Raw genomic sequence first — 19,669 nt, 5'->3', positions numbered from 1 at the left:
TGATGCTTAATGATAGTGGATGGCCACACTTGCTTTATCCTGATATATCTTTTGTGATTTCCAGTGAAGTGAGGCACTGTCTACAGTAGTATATAATGTGTGTGTGTGTGTGTGTGTGTGTGTAGAAACATTTTAAGAAAGTATTCTCCAACCACTTTTTTCTTGAGTGAATAGCTATCATATTATTTGCCTGAATGACTAATATGTTTTGTCAAGGCTTTCAAAAAATCATCTACGGAAATAACCTTATGATTCTTTTTCCTTCTATCTATTAATAAGGTGAATGATATTCTTAGATTTTCTAATAACAAACCAATTTTTCATTTCTGTTTTAAATCCTATTTGGTCTTGATGCACCACATTTAACAATGTGGTGCTGGAGTCTATTTGCTAATTTTTGTGTGTGGTATTTTTGTATTGATACTCAAGAGAAATAATGGTTTATAGTTTTATCTTTTTGTATAGTCTTTGTCAGGATTAGGTATCAATGCTATACTTCTTTTTAAAAAGCAAATAGGGAAATTTTCCTTAATTTCCAATATTCTGGAACAATTTAAAGAGCACTAGGATTATCTGGACATTGAAAGTTCGGAAGGATTTCCAAGAAAAACCACCCAGCCCTGGTACTTATTTTGTGGCCTGGTTCCTGAATGGCTTTCTCTATCTTTTCCATGTAAATTGGTCTATTTCAACTTTATCTCTCTGGTGGAGACAGTGCTGGTGATCTGTATTTCTCTAGAAAATTATCCATTTCATCCAGGTCTTCACATTTATTTGCAAAGAGATCTTAACTTTTTAAAATTTCCTCTAATTCAGGGATCATTACTTCTTATCATTTTGAAAATTTCATTTGTGCCTCTTCCCCTTCTTCTTCTTCTTTTTTTTTTTTAAGACTTTATTTATCATGAGAGACACAGAGAGAGAGAGAGAGGCCGAGGCACAGGCAGAAGGAGAAGCAGGCTCTATGCAGGGAGCCCGATGCGGGACTCGATTTCGGGTCTCCAGGATCCCAAACTGGGCCTAAGACAGAACTAAACCGCTGAGCCACCCGGGCTGCCTTCCCTTTTTTTTTTCTTGAAAAAGTTAATAGTTTTTTTTTTTCAATAAACAAGAATTTTAATTTGTTAGCTAGTTAGTGTTTTGTATTTTCTACTACAGTGATTCTTGTTTTTATCCTTATTATTTGCAAACTTGAGCTTTTCCTTTGGTTTTACTTCACTGGACTTTTCCAATTTTCTCCTGAGGTGGGAATTGAACTGATTCATTTCCATTATTTTTATTGAAATAAGAAGTCTTGGGTACAATGCATTTTCCTCCCCTCATTTCTCTAAAGGAGTCCCAGATCTGTTGCTAGATAGGATTTTCGTTATCATGGTCTTTAAGAAACTCTAAAGCCTCGGTTAGTATTTTTCTTTTCAATGAAAGTTTTTTAGTAGAAGGTGTTTTAACTTCCAGATTACTGTTCAAAATGATTTCTAGTCTTATTGCATTGTGGTCATAAAGTTTGTTTGTGAGACTTCTACTTCATGGAACTTTACTGATGTGTGCTAATGTTTATTAATACATAATCAATTTTTGTGAATATGCCATGTGTGTCTGTAGAAAGAGTATATTCTCTGTTATTTTTTTAAAGATTTATTTTTATTTATTTATGATAGACAGAGAGAAAGAGAGAGAGGCAGAGACACAGGCAGAGGGAGAAGCAGGCTCCATGCCAGGAGCCCGAAGCGGGACTTGATCCGGGGACTCCAGGATCGCGCCGTGGGCCAAAGGCAGGGGCGAAACCGCTGAGCCACCCAGGGATCCCCTATTCTCTGTTATTATAGAGAAGAGACTGCATTCTCAGTATAGCCATGAGATTTATTTTCTTTTTTTAATATAAATTTATTTTTTATTGGTGTTCAATTTGCCAACATATAGAATAACACCCAGTGCTCATCTAGTCAAGTGCCCACCTCCGTGCCCTTCACCCATTCACCCCCACCCCCACCCACCTCTCCTTCCACCACCCCTAGTTCGTTTCCCAGAGTTAGGAGACTTTCATGTTCTGTCTCCCTTTCTGATATTTCCCACTTATTTTTTCTCCTTTCCCTGTTATTCCCTTTCACTATTTTTTATATTCCCCAAATGAATGAGACCATATAATGTTTGTCCTTCTCCGACTGACTTATTTCACTCAGCATAATACCCTCCAGTTCCATCCACGTCGAAGCAAATGGTGGGTATTTGTCGTTTCTAATGGCTGAGTAATAATCCATTACTTTCTTCATTACATTGTTGACTCTTCTACCTCTTTATTTTTTGCCCACTCGATTTGTTTTGTACTGAGAATGGTGTATTGAAGGCTATTATTAAGGCATTCTTACTCATATCTCCTTGTATTTTCTGTAGTTTTTGCTTAATAAACACAGCCACTGTGCTCTGGGTGTGCACATTTTCTTTTTTTTTTTTTAAATTATACTTTTTCATTTATATAGAGAGCAAAAGTAGGGGGAGGGGCAGAGGAGGAGGGAGAGAGTGACTCTCAAGGAGACCCCACCCCCCGCCGAGCATGGAGCCTGATGTGGGGTTCCGCCTCACAACCTTGAGATCATGACCTGAGCCAAAATCAAGAGTTGGACGCTTAGCCTACTGTGCCACCCAGAGCTCCAGTGTGCACATTTATCTTAAGCATTATATCTCTGATACAGTTTTGTGAGCAAGGACAATGAGATGGGGGAATTTTAATTCTATTTTTAATTCCTCTTGAGTTAATAGTTGCTTTTGTAGGAAAGATTCTTCAGCAAGCTTATGCAAATGAGCCCCCTAGGACTTTAAGTCAATTGCTTCTTGTGGAGCAGTGTACATAGCAAAAAGTAAACATAGCAAAAGTAAACAAAGACTACATTTAATATAAAGAGAAGATGCAAAAAATTTTATTTTTCTAGTCTTTCCTATCTCCTATCCATTACTTCTAGGGAAAAACTATAACTAAACATTTAATCTTATTTAAAGTAGCCCAATCTGATCTGTTAAAGAGACCTCTCAGACAGTGTTCAGTCTCCCTATTTAGGTGACTTCGATATTCTCCTCCCCTCCCCCCAGCTATCACATTTCTCTCCTTCAGTGGGTGATAGATGTCTATGTGGTATTGGAGTTTCTTGAGAAAGTTAGGGTCCCAATCCTCAGCCGGTCTCTTCTACTCGTTGGATAATGTCCTGCATTTCTCAGGTTGTTGAAGTCCTTCAGGTACCCAACAAGGAGTCCACAAACTGGTGCAATCCAGAGTTAATCTCTCAGTTTAGGCAGTGCCCTTTTGGGGCGCTCCTTGGCTGGCTTCACCCCACTTTGGTTCTTGCTCATCTAAAATTCTCTATGGCTGATCTGGCAGGGACTCTCATTCAGCCTTGGACTATTAGCTGGAGTGCATTTGGCCGCATGTGAGAGAAACTTCACCAAAGTGGCTTAACAATCAAAGGATTCAAAGTTGATAGGACAGATGGTGATGTAACTCTCCAAAGAATTTGACACCTTGATTTTTGTCTCCTTACCTTCTCCACCATCCTTTGCAAGTAACTTTTGTCTCAAAGTAGCAAGATGGTTGCTTCACTTTCAGCCTCCCATCTGACTTACAAGAAGAAAAGAAGAGGGAACAATAAGGAAGACGGGATGTTACTTGTATTACAAAGCAAAGCAAACCCAGAAATCTCCACCAGGACTTCTGCTTCTATCTCTGGATCATTTGGTTACCACAGCCACATGAAACATTGTGCAATTTAGTATTTCACATGACACATCGCTTTTTTTAAATTAAAGATTTTATTTATTTATTTATTTATTTATTCATTCATTTATTTAAGAAAGAGACAGACAGAACACGAGTGAGGGAAGGGGCAGAGGGAGAGGGAAAAGCAGGCTCCCCACGGAGCACGGAGCCCCAGGGTTCTGGGTTCATGGCCTGTACTGAAGTCAGATGCTCAACTGACTGAGCCACCCAGGCACCACATGACATATCACTTTTGTAAGCACAATTGTAGTTTTGTTAGTAAGCAAGAAGGGCCAAATGGATAACACGCACATGACGAGCAACATGTGCCATATGTCGCTTGGGCGAATCTGCTCTACACCTCACTTCACAGTGACCTTGGTCTTCCCCCATGGTGAATTCCCTTGACAATCTCCCAACCAAATTTTCATGTAATTCTCAACTCTTATTTATTCACGCATGAACCAAGGAAAAGACAAGAAAATAAAACCTCAGAGCTTGAGTCCCGTTCCAAAACCAACAGAGAGGTTTGTAACAGACTAAATATCCTGCAGTTAAACTTTGGATAAACTATGAAGAATCAAATACTAGAAGGCACTGGAGGGCAACCAAAACCAGATAGAAACTAAAGATATTTCTGTCCTTGAAACTACAACAACTATACCCATGTTTAAAAGGCTTCCCCCCCCCCCCCAAAAAAAAGCCTTTCCCCAAGGGCACTCCCTAGACCACAGGTCAAGAAGTGACTAGAGCTCAATTATCCTGTATACTTCTTGCTTCTTGAACCTAGAGAGGCAGAATTTGGGAAACACATCTCATTGCTTTATTCTCCTTTCTTTCTCTCTGTTGTTGTTTCTTTTTTTTTTTTCCCCCTATAAGACAACGGAGTATTCCCAACTCTTATTATCTGGAAATCTACTATATAAAATGTCACTGTTCAGCCAATGAGACATGGGCTTTGTCGTGCAAATTGGGGAAGTGAGAGAATATAGACAATTGTTCTAAAGAAACACCCTGCATTATAAGGTGGTCATCTTTCAACAAAACCCTACTACTATTTTGTTAATATTAGAAGCTGATTTTATTTTATTTATTTATTTAAAAGATTTTATTTATTTATTCATGAGAGACACAGAGAGAGAGAGAGAGGCAAAGACACAGGCAGAGGGAGAAGCAGGCTCCACGCAGGGAGCCGGATGTGGGACTTGATTCCGGGACTCCAGGATCAGGCCCTGGGTGGGAGGGAGGCAGGCGCTAAACCGCTGAGCCACCCCGGGATCCCCTAGAAGCTGATTTTATATTTATTAGGTGGAGGAGGCAAGATGGCAGAAGAGTAGGGGTCCTGGTTTCATCTGGTCCCCCAAATTCAGCTAGATAACTATCAAACCATCCTAAACACCTATGAACTCAACCTGAGATCTAAGGAATGAACGGCTGCAACTCTACGAATAGAAAAGTGACCACTTTTGGCATGATAGGAGTGTGGAGAAGAGAAACAGAGGGGATATATTGGAAGATAAACGGGGGTAGGGAGGGAGCCTTTGTAAGCCAGCTACAGGAAAGTGATACAGCCCTGGGGCTCAAAATCAGGACCTGCAGAAATCTGCTCTTGGGAGAGCTTTCCCCGCCTGAAGAGTGCTCAGTGGTGAAACGGGGCCCACTCGCAGGCCGGCCAGTGAGGTCTCAATATTTCCAGAGGTAGAGAAAGAACAGGGGCACCTCAGCTGGCAGAGTTCCCAAGCGCTAGAGCAAGGAAAGGGGTTTAGGTCAGCGAGCCCGGGAGAAGGTTCAGCCTGTTGTGCCGTAACTGCAACCTTCCCACTGAGGGGACCCTCTCCGTGCTGGGTCCCTGCAAAGGCCTAGAGCGCAGCGCATCACTTTCATCCTGGAGAGGCAAAGCGGGCGCGCACTTGACCGGGTGAATGTTCTCGCTGCCAGGGCCCTGCAACGGCTACAAGTGGGGCAACCCTCCGCTCCCTCCGGGGTGGGCAAAGAGAGTATGTGCACAAGAGGGCAAAACCTCTCCCTGCCGAGGCCCTGCAAATTGTACACATCAGTGTCCCCCTCACCTGTCCGCAAGGAGGATCTGAGTGAGTGGGCACTATAGGAGTCTGCAGTTTGGCACGCGCCAGGATCTCTCAGCTCCGAGGCTGGAGAGCTGGGTGGGCCGTTTCCCGCCCCCCACCCTTATACCTCCAATAGAGAGGCGAAAGCCTCCAAGGACAAAGACCTCACATGGCAAACTGCTTACACTGAGCCTGGCCACCTGTTGTCCCGCCCAAGCATGAACACCTGTGAGCCAGCATAGCAGGCCCCTCCCACAGAAGACCAGCTGGAAGAGCAGGGGAACAGCAAGTTTACAGGGTACACAGGACAGGAAAGCTCTGGAACTAGGGGTGAAATAGTACATAGGACTCGAGGTTTCTCTCATGATTTATCTTTCAGGTTAAAATTTTTATTCTTTCTTTTTTCCCATCTCATTTTATCAACTCCTTGTTTTTACTTTTTTCTTTTTTAACTTTCATATTTTACAATTATGTGTTATAGTCTTCATTTTTGGCTTCCTCTTACCATATTCAATTTTATTTTGTATATATGTAAAATAAATAAATATATAAATATAAATATTGAATTTATAAATATATAAATTTTTGCTTCTTTTTTATAATTTTGGAATTTAGTACCTTCTAACATATAAACAAAAATACACTCAGAACCAGTGGACTGTTGGTCTACTCTGTGAGATTATATACTCTCCCCTCCTCCCTTTGTCGTTGTTTCTCTTTTCTGTTTGTTTTTCTTTTTCTTTTATCTTTTTCTTTTATTTTCTGCTCCCTGACCTCTTAAGAATTGTCCAGTGTGTATTTTGCTTAGCTTGTGGTTGGTATTTTTGACTCTGCTCACTTGAACAGCCATTCTACACAGGAAAAAATGACTGGAAGGAAGAATTCACCACAAAAGAAAGAACTAGAATTTATACTGTCACAGATCTAATGGATTTGGATTTATGTAAAATATCAGAGATAGATTCAGGATTACAATGATAAAGTTACTAGTTGGACTTGAAAAAAAACATAAAAGACCTAGAGAATCTCTTAGTGCAGAAAAGAGATCTAATCAGGCCGAAATTAAAAATACTCTGAGATGCAATCTAAACTGAATGCTCTAACAGCTAGGGTAAACAAAGCAGAAGAGAGAATAAGTGACATAGAAGACAAGATGGTGGAAAGGAAGGAAGCTGAGGAAAAGAGAAAAGCAACCCAAAAAGAGCCCATGAGGAGAGGCTCCGAGAAATAAGTCATAGTTTGAAAAAAAAAATCCATATTATTGGAATTCCAGAGGGTATGGAGGGGGGGAGGACCAGAAAGTGTATTTGAGCAAATCATAGCTGAGAATGTCCCTAATTCAGGGAAGGAAATAGGCATTCATATCCAAGAGGTAGAGAAGACCCCTCCCAAAAACTGATCAACACCCTGACATATAATAGTGAAGTCTGCAAATTTCAGAGATAAAAAGAAAATCCTGAAAGCAGCCTGAGACAAGAGATTCCTAACATATAGGGTGGAAAATATTAGATTAACAGCAGACCTATCCACAGAGACCTGACAGGCCAGAAAGGGCTAGCATGATATATTTAGGGTACTAAATGAGAAAAACGTGCAGCCAAGAATACTTTCTCCAGAAAGGCTGTCAGTCAAATGGAAGGAGAGATAAAAAGCTTCTAGGACAGACAGAAACTGAAAGAATATGTAACCACCAAGCCAGCCCTGCAAGAAATATTAAGAGAGATCCTATAAGCGAAGAGGGAGCCCAAAGAAACAGAGATAATCTGCAGAAACAGGGACTATACAGGTAATACAATGACATTAAACTCATATCTTTCAATAGTTACTCTGAATGTGAATGGGCTAAATGCTCCAGTCAAAAGACACAGGGTATCAGACTGGATAAAAAAGCAAGACCCATCTATATGCTGTCTACAAGAGACTCATTTTAGACCTAAAGACACCTGTAGACTGAAAATGAGGGGATGGAGAACCATTTACCATGCAAATGGACCACAGAAGAAAGCTGAGGTAGCGATCCTCATATCAGATAAATTAGATTTTTTAAAAAGATTTTTATTTATTTATTCATGAGACACACACACAGAGAGAGAGAGAGAGAGAGAGAGAGAGAGAGGCAGAGACACAGGCAGAGGGAGAAGTAGGCTCCATGCAGGGAGCCCAATGTGGGACTCGATCCCAGAACTCCAGGATCATGCCCTGAGCCAAAGGCAGACGCTCAACCTCTGAGTCACTCAGGCATCCCTAAGTTAGATTTTAAGAAAAGATTTTATTTATTTATTCATGAGAGACACACACACAGAGAGAGGCAGAGATATAGGCAGGGGGAGAAGCAGGCTCCTTGCAGGGAGCCTGAGCAGGCCTCGATCCTGGAAACCCAGGATCAAGCTCTGAGCCGAAGGCAGGTGCTCAAATACTGAGCCACCTCAGTGTCCCCAGATAAATTAGATTTTAAACCAAAGACTGTAGAAAGAGATGAAGAGGGATACTGTATCATACCTAAAAGGTCTATCCGACAAGAAGACCTAAAAATTATGAATATTTATGGCCCTAACGTGGGAGTAGCCAATTATATAAACCAATTAATAACAAAGTAAAGAAACACATAGATAATAATACATTAATAGTAGGAGACTTCAACATTCCACATCCCACTCTCAGCAAAGGACAGATCATCCAAGCAGAAGATCAACAAAGAAACAAAGAAATAAGGGCTTTGACTGGACCAAAGGAACTTCATAGATCTATACAGAACATTCCATCCTAATGCAACAGAATACACATTCTTCTTAACTGCGCATGGACCCTTCTCCAGAATAGACCACATGCTGGGTAACAAATCAGGTCTCAACCGATACCAAAAGATTGTGATTATTCCCTGTGTGCTTTCAGACCACAATGCTTTGAAACTAGAACTCAATCACAGGGAGAAATTTGGAAGGAACTCAAACATTTGGAGGTTAAAGAGCATCCTACTAAAAAATGAATGGTTCAACCAGGAAATTAGAGAAAAATTTAAGATTCATGCAAACTAGTGAAAATGAAAGCACAACTGTTCAAAATCTTTTGGATGCAGCAAAGGCAGTCCTAAGAGGGAAGTACAATTCAATACAAGCCTCCTTCAAAAAATTAGAAAAATCTCAAATATGCAAGCTACACTTACACCTAAAGGAACTGGAGAAAGAATAACAAATAAAGTCTAAACCAAACAGGAGAGAAGAAATAAAGATTAGAGCAGAACTCAATGAAATAGAGACCAGAAGAATAATAGAACAGATCAACAAAACTAGGAGCTGGTTCTTTGAAAGAATCAGTAAGATAGATAAACCCCTAGCCAGGCTTATTAAAAGTAAAAGAGAAAAGGCTCAAATTAATAAAGTCATGAATGAAAGAGGAGAAATCATAACCAACACCAAGGGAAGACAAACTATTTTGAGAACATGTTACGAGCAACTATTTGCCAACAAATTAGGCAATCTAGAAGAGATGGATGCATTCCTGGAAACCCATAAATTACCAAAACTGAAACAAAAAGAAATAGGAAACCTGAACAGACCAGTAGCCATCAAAAACCTCCTAAGAAGCAAGAATCCAGGGCCAGATGGCTTCCTACTCTCCTGAAGCTGTTTCAAAAAATAGAGATGGAAAGAAAAACTTCTAAACTCACTATTTGAGGCCAGCATTACCTTGATCCCAAAACCAAAGACCCCATCAAAAAGGAGAATTACAGACCAATATCCCTGATGAACATGGATGTCAAAATACTCACCAATATACTAGCCAATAGGACCCAAGAATACATTAAAAGGATTATTCACCATGACCAAGTGGGATTTATTCCTGGGATGCAAGGGTGGTTCAACATTGGTAAATCAATCAAAGTGATAGATCACATTAATAAAAGAAAAGACAGGAACCATATGTTCTTCTCAATTATAAGTTTATGTGTAACACTAGTAAGGGTGCTTACGGCTAACTTTTGCATTGCAAAACAACAACAATATGTGCTAGAACAGTTGGAGGGAAATTTATTTCTACCTAAACAACAAAGCTGTGTTTCATGGTGAAATTTTTTACACTGCTCCAGTTTTTAAATTTAAGTGAAAAGTAATTATAATTAAATAAAAATTTCAACTTCCTTTTTTCAGGTGTACCAGCCACATTTCAAGTGTTCAAGAGCCACACGTGGCTAGTGGCTACCATTGAATATTGCAACTTCTAGAAAATACTCAATTATTTGGAAATAGTTCTAAATAATCCAGGAATGAAAAGAAGACATCACAAAGAATATAGAAAATATTTCAAACTGAATGATAGTGAAAAGAGAATATACAAAAATTTGTGAGACATAGATACACATGTACAGAGGAAAATTCCTTTTTTTAAAAAAAATGTATTTATTTATTTTAGAGAGGAGGGGGGAGGGGCAGAGGAAGAGGAAAAGAGATACTCTCAAGCAGACTCCCTACCAAGTGTGGAGCCTGACAACCCCCAGACCAAAAACCCAGTGGAAATTAAGAGTTGATGCTCAATTGACTGAGCCACCCAGGCACCCAGAGAGGAAAAATTCACATCTTTCTATCCTTATGTTAGAAAAGAAGAATTAGGGTAGCCTTGGTGGCTCAGTGGTTTAGCGCTGCCTTCAGCCTGGGGCATGATCCTGGAGACCTGGGATCGAGTCCTGCATCGGGCTCCCTGCATGGAGCCTACTCCTCCCTCTGGCCTGTGTCTCTGTGTCTCTCATGAATAAATAAATAAAATCTTTTAAAGAAAGAAAAGAAAAATTTAAAATAATTTATAGAATATTGTAGATAATACGTCGACTCAGGATATGACTATGTCCTGAAGCATATTGAGTTTGTTTTCCCAGGGACTTAAATTACTGGCAGATTGCTTTGATTTTGGGAAGGCTTGGTTTAAACATCACTAGCAAGGGATTACTTAGGTCTTGTTCCTCTTTTAGGGCAAATCTCTTTGTTCTGGTATGGTTTTTACTTATAAAATATGACCTTTTCACAGTATTTCAGTGGAACGTTTGATGAACTAGAATCTCAGATTCCATCTGTGCTGCCACGGGCAACTGCTGACATCTGTGACCAACTCTTTCAGGCTTCCAGAAAAAATTTCCCCTGGACTCTCTGGGGATTACAGTTCCCTATAATGTCTGCCTGCATTTGGTCACTTCCCAGTACCTTCAAACAATTGTTGTAAAATTATTATTATTTTGTATTTTCTACATAGTTTATAAAGTGTTATTACAGGAGCACTGGGACTTGGAAACCTCCCCTGAGACTTGAAAGAGCTGCTCTGACCCACCGGGTAGAAAACAACCTTGTATGCATTGAGCTCTTCTAGTTGCCCAAATCCCTATCTTTGATGCTTTGCTCCAGTGGAGAGATGTTTCAAGAAGGAACAAATTCTAAAGGTGGCTATTTTCACAGCCTTAGCCAAGATGACCCTCCATCCTCAGCCCACCCCCATCTCCATCCACATCACTGTTTTCTTATAGGTACATAGATGTAGAGTTTCCAGAACATACCCACACAAGCCTTCCCCATTCTCTGAGGCTGAGAAAGTGATGACAGGGGAGCAGCATCTATCCCTCCTCCTGAAATGTTATAGGAGTTTTCTCCCCTAACTTTTAATCATAAAGGAGAAAAAAAAACCCACCATATTTGATACAATTTAAACCAATTCTTTTAGGCTTCTGAATGAATGGCATGGTTTCAGTGACTTGCCATTTAGAGCCACTGACTGTCTTTGGCCAATTCTTATATTTTCTGTTATGAAATTTAACCAAGCTAACAGTTAAAACAAGATCCCTTAAATTAAAGAGATTAATCTTCTAATGGAAATGCAAATGATATTAGCTTTTATTCAATAGCTCTGAAGTTGCAAGTCTATCCACTTAGAAGTACGATGGCCTTGATCTATTTACCCTTGAGGTGTCTACCAATCCTTCTAAACTTAATGGAAGACAGGGCAGCCCGGGTGGCTCAGCCGTTTAGCGCCACCTTCAGCCCAGGGTGTGATCCTGAAGACCCGGGATTGAGTCCCACATCGGGCTCCCTGCATGGAGCCTGCTTCTCCCTCTGCCTGTGTCTCTGTCTCTGTCTCTCTCATGAGTAAATAAATAAAATATATTTAAAAAAAAATAAACTTAATGGAAGACAATTCCACCTGGAATGCCCATAGGTTCTTTTCTGAAAAGTAAACAAGTTATTTTAACTCTCACATGGAAGAATAGATGCCTGAGAATAACAAAGGAAATAGAAATCCGTTGAGGAGGAAGTCGGGAGTGCCATATTACACTCAGCCGCTGTAATCAAATCAATATTTTATTTATAACAACGGAAAAAAAGTAGAAAACAAAAACAGAATTGAAAATCCTGACACAGATCTTAGGGAGTATGAAAATTTACTACATGATAAAGCTGATTCAGCTCAGTGGGAAATGGGCATATTTGGTACATGGCTCTGGCACAATGACTATCTTAGTATGCACTCAAGGTAAGTTTCTGTGGTGTTTTGAGACACTTTTCTGAATCTTCTAGCAGAAGAAATGCTCCATCTTTGGTAGGAGTCCATTGAGTCTGGGGGAGATGGGTGTCACGGGGTCTATACCTGGAGACTCTAGTCCATGGGCATGTAATTGTAGAGAATCTCCAACCAGAGGGCAAGTGTCCAGACAGACCCGGAGCTGTGTCCTCTGCTGATTGTCCTCCAGCACTGTCTCCCTGACCTCTACTTCCCACCCCTCCCAGAAGGCAGCTCGAAACTCTCTGTCACACCGCTCCAAGAAAGGAAAAGAAGAGCATAGTGGGAGGCATTTTGCCCCTGGCTGCTCCCATTCTGTTTCCATCAAAGGTCAGACTCCCCAGAAGAACCTAGAACCTCAAAGAGGCTGAGGTGTACCTGAGGTGCATCCATTTCCCTACACAGTCAGATGGCCAGAGCCAGACCGCCACCCTGGCCTCTTCTGAATGCCAGGTGGCTTCTTAGGAACCCCGTCCGTTGGAGCAGCCCTCCAGAGAGACACCTCCGTGTTGAGAGGTTTCCCCCTCAACCAGGCAGGCTGCTCCCTCCAGCGTTTAAGGCCTTCCACAGCTTCGTTTGCAGGCTCCCGATGTGCGAGCGGGGACCTCTGGGACGCACCTGCCCCTGACCGCCTCGGACACCTCCCCAGGAGCCTCGGATGGTCAGGGAGCGGCCCCCCCCCCCCCCCCCCCGCCCCGGGGAGAGAGCGCAAGCGACGGGCAGGCAGCCGGCCCCGGGGGCTGCGGTCCCGCCTCCGCTTAAACGGGCGCCCTCTCCAGCAGGCGTCTGTGCGCCTCCTGGGATTCCTTCTGGAGCCGGCACAGTCCCTCCGGCAGCGGGGCCCGGCCGGTTGCGCCCTCGGGGCCCGGGCCCGCGGGCAGGCCGCGCTGCTGGGAGTAGCGGTAGGCCGGGTTGCTGTAGGGGCGGCCGTCGTTCTCCCACAGGACGCAGTCCACCGCCGCCAGGAGCTCCCGCAGCTGCGCCTCCCGCTCGGCGCCCGCCGCCCGGTTGTCGAAGGCGCAGTGGCGCCGCGCGCACACCGCGTCCAGCCGGGCCAGGTGCGGGTTGTCCGTGCGGCGCACGTACTCCTCCAGGGAGCCGCCGCCCAGGTCCTCCCTGCGCGTGAACACCAGCACCGTGTGCGCCAGGACGCCCACCCCGAAGGCCTCCTGCAGGCCCCGCACCGCCTGCCGGTCCTCCTCCGTGAAGCGGCCCAGCTGCGTCACCAGCAGCACCGCGTGCGGCCCGGGCGCCGAGAAGGCCACCGCCTCGCAGATGGCCCGCGCCGCCGCCTCGGGCCCGGCCTGCGGGGACAGGAGGTCGGGCGTGTCGATCACCTCGAGCTCCCGCCCGGCCCAGGCGCCGCTGCCCCGCTGGAGGTCCCGGGTCACCGGTTGAGGGCTGAGTCGGGACGGGAACTCTCTCCTGCCCAGGATGCTGTTCCCTGTAGCGCTCTTCCCGCTGCCGCTTTTCCCCACCAGGAGCAGTCGCAGTTTCTGCGGGGTCCGTGGGGCCTCCCACAGGCCTGGAAGCAGGGGGACAAAGCAGAGGGAGCGGGGGTGAGAGCCGTGCCCTGGGGTCCACGGGCAGCGCGGAGACCTGCGTCTCGCCCTGGACTGTGACCTGCGGGGCTCCCCTTCTGCCTTGCTTTTGTTCCGCTTATTATTATTATCATGGTATTTATATAGCATAAAAAGTATAGTATAACATCAAACTTATCACTGTCCTCAGTTTTAGGCGCGCAGTTCAGTGGCGCCCAGGACATTCACGCTGTTGTGCAATCATCTCCATGGTGCCTCTCAAGAATGTTTTCATCATCCCAAATTGTAATTATTTTATTTCATTTTCCAAATTGTAATTACATTCGTTTTTCTGTGTTGGCCTTATTTCAGTTAGCACAGTGGTTCCCAGGGCATGGATGTTGCAGCCCAGCACAGAATTTCCCACCTTTTTAAGACTGAATAATACTCCATTGTAGGTATATGGCGCTTCTTGATTATTCCTACACATATATGAACATTTGGGTTGTTTTCACCTTTTACCATTGTGAACAGTGCTGCCATGAAATCCATTCATTTTCCAGCAGTCCCAGATTCTGTGTCCCCAGGTTAGTGGCCACACTGAGCCCTCAGAAGCTCAGCTCCTGACCCTGATGCCATAACTTTTGGGGGGACAGAAGCCCTTGAGAAGGCCAAGTGCAGGCCTAGGATATCCTGCTTGTGCTGGTGGTGCTCTGCAGCCCATAGGACCCCAGGAGCTCTCCCATCGGATCCAGACACCTGTACGAGGTCTGGGCAAGTCATTTGGTCACACTGACCATCAGCACCTCCTTCCTGAGGACGAAATCCCAGAAGGCACAGGCCCTTTCCCTTGGGCCTGGCACAGAGATTTAGTCAAGGTGGTGGCTGGCACTCTCTCTCCCTTCGTCTGCCTGTCAGGGACCTTTCCCTCTTACTTGGCTGAGTAGAGGAGGGCCCCCACCCAAAGACCCTTTGATGGCGGCCCAGGTGGGCAAATCTCTGACCAGGATGAGCCCTGCCGCCGGTCCCTACACACCCACGTACACATTGAATGCCGCCATCCGCACCTCTCTCAAGTTCATTCCTGTTAGAAAGTGGTTTACCTCCTAAAATGCCTGGTCTAGGATCGAGATTCAGCTCTCCTGCAGGGTCCTCCTCCAGAATATGTTCCCATTCTTCTTCCTCCGGCTAGAGATAACCATAATGCGTCTTGTTAGTTTCTCAGCAGAGTTCGGAGAGGCGTTGCCTTTCTCTTGCCAGAAGCATTGGTTTGAGGGGGAGCAGCCTGAAAGAGGAGGGGGCCCGAGGGGTCTCTACTTCCTTTCTTTTTTTTTTTTTTAATTTATTTTTTATTGGTGTTCAATTTACTAACATACAGAATAGCCCCCAGTGCCGTCACCCATTCACTCCCACCCCCCGCCCTCCTCCCCTTCCACCACCCCTAGTTCGTTTCCCAGAGTTAGGAGTCTTTACGTTCTGTCTCCCTTTCTGGTATTTCCCACTTCCTTTCTGTCTTCCTTTCCCCTCCTCTCTCCCCGCCCCCCCACCACTGTGGTTTCTACTGTCTGTTTAGGAGACTTCACAGAAAAAGGGGGATGGCCTCAGCGGCAGGCTGAGGAGCAGGTGGCGTTTTATAGACAGGGACCTGGAACAACATGCTTTGCGAGGAGAGGGAGGAGCAGAGAGCAGAGGCAGGTCTGATACTGGGTCCTGAGAGCAGTGGAAAGATCTGGAGGGCGCTGGCAGGAGGTTGCAGCCACAGGCTGGCTGGGCTGGGGGTGGGGGTGGGGGGACACGTGGGTCTTGGACCAAGAAGAGGGATCCATGCCTGACCTTTGGGAAAGGCTCAGCGGTGAGGGTTGCAGAGGGCAAGAGGTGGGTGGCCGGGTTCTGTGTGAGAACAACAGGGACAGAGTCTGGCTGGGAGCCAGGGGACCTCAGAGCTCATCTCCCATCACCGTCATTTAGGATGAGGACAGCCCCGAAAGGCTACTGGGCCTGGTCTGTGGGCCTGGCGATGACTTCGGTGCTGCCCGGGTCCCAGCAGCTGGCCGGTGGGAGGCCGCTGAGGCCGTTCCTCGTGACCGTCAGCCGTGTGCAGCCCTGCCAGCTCCAAGGCCCCAGGCTCAGAGTGGACACCGCCAGTGAGTCTTGGGAGTTTCCAGGACAAGAAAGTGACCGGCCCAGGTGAACAGCTTCCCCCCAGACCGGTCAGCAACATTCTGGTGAGGACACAGCATTGATCCTCTCCCAGGGGCTTCTGGAACAAGGAGGTTAGCGCTCCTATCTCTGCACCTGGAGACCCCCACCCTCTTTGCCCCTGGCTCCCTTACACCCTCGGTGGAAACTGAGGCAGCGCTTCACCAGGGAAATCTGGTGGCTCCTGTAGCGAGGCTTCCTGGAAGGTATGAGCAGGGCTGGTGGGCAAGGCGGGGGAGGCACCTGGGCAGAGAATCTGAACCGGGCACTGCAGCCGGGCACCCCGAGGGAGTGCGCACCCCGCCCCGCGCCGCCTCGCCCCACGGCCGGCCCTGAGCAGCACCTCACATGTTTGCCACACTTGGCAGTTTTTGCCTCCAGCATGAGCACGAGCAGCCTGTCATCTCATGTTTCCCAGGAAGGTCAGCTCGCAGAAGCGTCTTGCCCAGAATTGAGCAGTGACTTCGCGGCAGGGCACGTAGGGCAAGGGTTCTCCTGACCTCCTAGTCACGGCTCTTTCTATTCCACTGTAGACGCGCGTGCATGCGCTACACGCACAGCACATTCCCAAAGGCTCCCCAACACCCACACTCACTAACACACCCCCCCACAGACTCCCCAATATCCACAGACTCCCCAACACCCACACTCACTAACACACACACACAGACTCACCAACACGCACAGACTCCCCCACACCCACCCTCACTAACACACACCCCACAGACTCCCCAACATCCACAGACTCACCAACACCCACATTCACTAACATACACACACCCATAGACTCACAAACACCCATAGTCACAAACATCCACACTCACAAACATACCCACACCCACAGACTCACAAACACCCATAGTCACAAACACCCACACTCACTAACATACACACACCCATAGACTCACAAACACCCATAGTCACAAACACCCACACTCACTAACATACACACACCCACCAATTCACCAACGTACATACACCCACAGACTCACCAGCACCCACACTCACTAACATACACACCCACAGCCACACAGCCACAAAGATACTCACAAACATACACACACCCACACACTCACAAACACCCACACTCACACACACACTCACAGACTCATTAACACCCACCCTCGCAACCATACACATACCCACAGACTCACAAATACCCACACTCACTAACAGCCACACTTATAAGCATACACACACTCACAGACTCATAAACACCCACACTCACAAACATACACACACCCATAGACTCACACACACAAACACCCACACTCATAAATATACACATACCCACAGACTCACAAACACCCACACTCACTAACATATACACCCACAGACTCACAAACACCCACACTCACAAACATACATACACTCACAAACACACCCACAGGCTCACAAACACAACACACACCCATAGACTCACCAACACCAACACTCACAAACATACACACATACACACAAACATGTCACACATACCACTTACACACATACACTCAAAACACACCACATACACATACAAATACATAAACACACAAATATATGCACAAACATAATGAACACACATACATTCGTACACACAAACATACACACATGGAAACATAAATACACAACACACACATCCACACAAACACATGATATACATAAACACACCCATATACACAAACCCTTTACACACACTCCACCCATACACTCCCAAACACAACACATATTCACACAAACACAAAAACACAACACACACGGGAACATAGGTACATGACACACACACACAAACAACACACACAGACACACTTCCCCACACACTTGGACTTACCACGCTGTCAGCTGCTGGGCAGGAGGAATGGCGATGTTCTCTGTCTCCTGGGGCCACATGCTCTTGTGAATTCTTTGTTTCTCCTTTTGGGGCCGACGCATTGTGGACTTTTGAGGACCTTGACTGAAGGAGGTGGAGGAAAGTGTCCACGGTGTAGGAATAGATAAAGGACATGGCTTGTTTGTTTTTTTTTTTCCAGCAAAATGGGATCAGAAAGCTCAGCTCCGAGAAGTGCCCTTGAGAGAGCAGCTGTCAGGAAGTGAACAGGAACACCCAGGGCAGCCCCTCCTCCATCAGAAGACACTCGCCACCGTTTGCATTTTGTCTGCGGCTTTGGTAGTAGAAACAGGAAAAACATGAACACCCGTGTTGTTATGATTTTGATCCTGCACTAGGACACTGAGATCTCAGAGGCTTAGAAAGAAGCAGCAGATTCTCTAGAAAATGCTGTGCCAGGGGAATGATTTTTTACAGATGTCCCTTCTTTGCGAGTTGCCTGCTTGCTACAGAGACCCCATGCCTTTACCATAGTGGCAGGTGCCTGGCATCTCCTCCTCCCTCCTCAATTCCAACTCCCTTTACACATTTTCTTTCTGGGACTATGGGGCCTTGGGACTTGTCAGCTGAACCACAGTTGAGCCCATCCTGTAGAGTAAACCTTGTAGCCAATTCTTTATAATAAATCTTTTTATATATGTGTGTACACACACGTCTGACAATTCTAATATCTGACTTATAGCTGAGTCTAGTTTGCTCTGTGTCTCCAGATTGTGCTTTTTTTTAAAAGATATTATTTTTTTATTCATGAGAGACACAGAGAGAGAGGCAGAGACCTAGGCAGAGGGAGAAGCAGGCTCCCTGCAGGGAGCCCCATGCAGGACTCAATCCCAAGACTCTGGGATCTCGACCTGGGATGAAGGCAGACACTCAACCACTGAGCTACCCAGGTGCCCCTCCAGACTGTGCTTCTTGCCTCTTAGCACAGCTTGTGTTGACATGCCAAGCTGAACGTGATCTATCAGAGTTTAGGAACTGAGGTAACTAGGGCTGTAGTGCGATGTTTCATGTCCATCTGTCTAGGAGTCGGGCTGTGTTCATGTTTCCCATGGATGTAGGTGCCAGAGTTTTCAGTTTCCTTCAGTGCTCCTGTTGTCTCGTTTCTCTGTTGTCTGTGGGTTTCCCTAAGAAGCCCTTCTTAAATAGAGTTTGTGCAGTGCTGTTCTTTTGGCTTTAATTCACTGTTTTTATACCGAGGCCCTGTCAATGTGGTGGTAGGAGTGGGAGGGGGAAGCATGATCTTGAAATTAAATCACCCTTTCTGAGTGGGTCTGTGATCATCACAATTTATTTAGCTTTTCCTCCCCACCATGGCTGCTTTGGATGACCCAGGTGATATGGTCACTTTGTACTGTTTTCTCACCACTTCATTCCAGCCTCTTTCTTCTCCCCTCTGCTCCCGCCTTGATGGACTTCCTTTGGTTACTTGAATGCTTCATCCCATCTTTTTTCTCAGGAACTGCTGTGAAGAGCTAGAGCTGAAAGGCTCCTCAGGGAAGGTGTTCTGTTAATCAAAAGATTTTGATAAGCATTTCGGAGGTTTAATGGAGATCTGGAGGTTTAAAATGTTAACACTATTTTAAATGTTTTGAGGAAATATACACTAAAACCAGAAATAACAAATAAATCGCATGTATAAAAAACATAAAGTGGATGTAAAATTATCATTATTTCTAAAGGTTGTGATTATATGTCTGAGAAAATCAAGAGAATAAACCAAAGGGCACCTGGGTGG

The 19,669-nt window shown here is 45.2% G+C and overlaps 1 protein-coding gene and 1 long non-coding RNA gene across 2 annotated transcripts; one reads left to right on the top strand and one right to left on the bottom strand.

Annotated features, from left to right (window-relative positions):
- Nucleotides 1-12,131: 12,131 nt before the first annotated feature.
- GIMAP6 (GTPase, IMAP family member 6) lies at nucleotides 12,132-18,262 on the bottom strand. The gene is made up of 3 exons (XM_072777018.1): nucleotides 17,878-18,262; nucleotides 14,972-15,056; nucleotides 12,132-13,873 (listed from the first exon to the last, which is right to left on the bottom strand). The coding sequence occupies exons 1-3, from the start codon at nucleotides 18,049-18,051 to the stop codon at nucleotides 13,107-13,109; spliced, it is 1,026 nt and encodes a 341-aa protein (XP_072633119.1). The 5' UTR covers nucleotides 18,052-18,262; the 3' UTR covers nucleotides 12,132-13,106.
- Nucleotides 15,415-19,583, top strand: LOC140605064 (uncharacterized). Its single transcript, XR_012007832.1, has 3 exons — nucleotides 15,415-15,563; nucleotides 15,837-16,093; nucleotides 18,077-19,583. It is a non-coding gene; the product is annotated as an uncharacterized lncRNA (long non-coding RNA).
- Nucleotides 19,584-19,669: the final 86 nt, after the last annotated feature.

Source organism: Canis lupus, chromosome 15, assembly GCF_048164855.1.
Source record: "Canis lupus baileyi chromosome 15, mCanLup2.hap1, whole genome shotgun sequence".
NCBI lineage: Eukaryota > Metazoa > Chordata > Mammalia > Carnivora > Canidae > Canis > Canis lupus.
The sequence above is the reverse complement of the archived record's forward strand: the minus strand, read 5'-3'. Positions and strand labels throughout refer to the sequence as shown.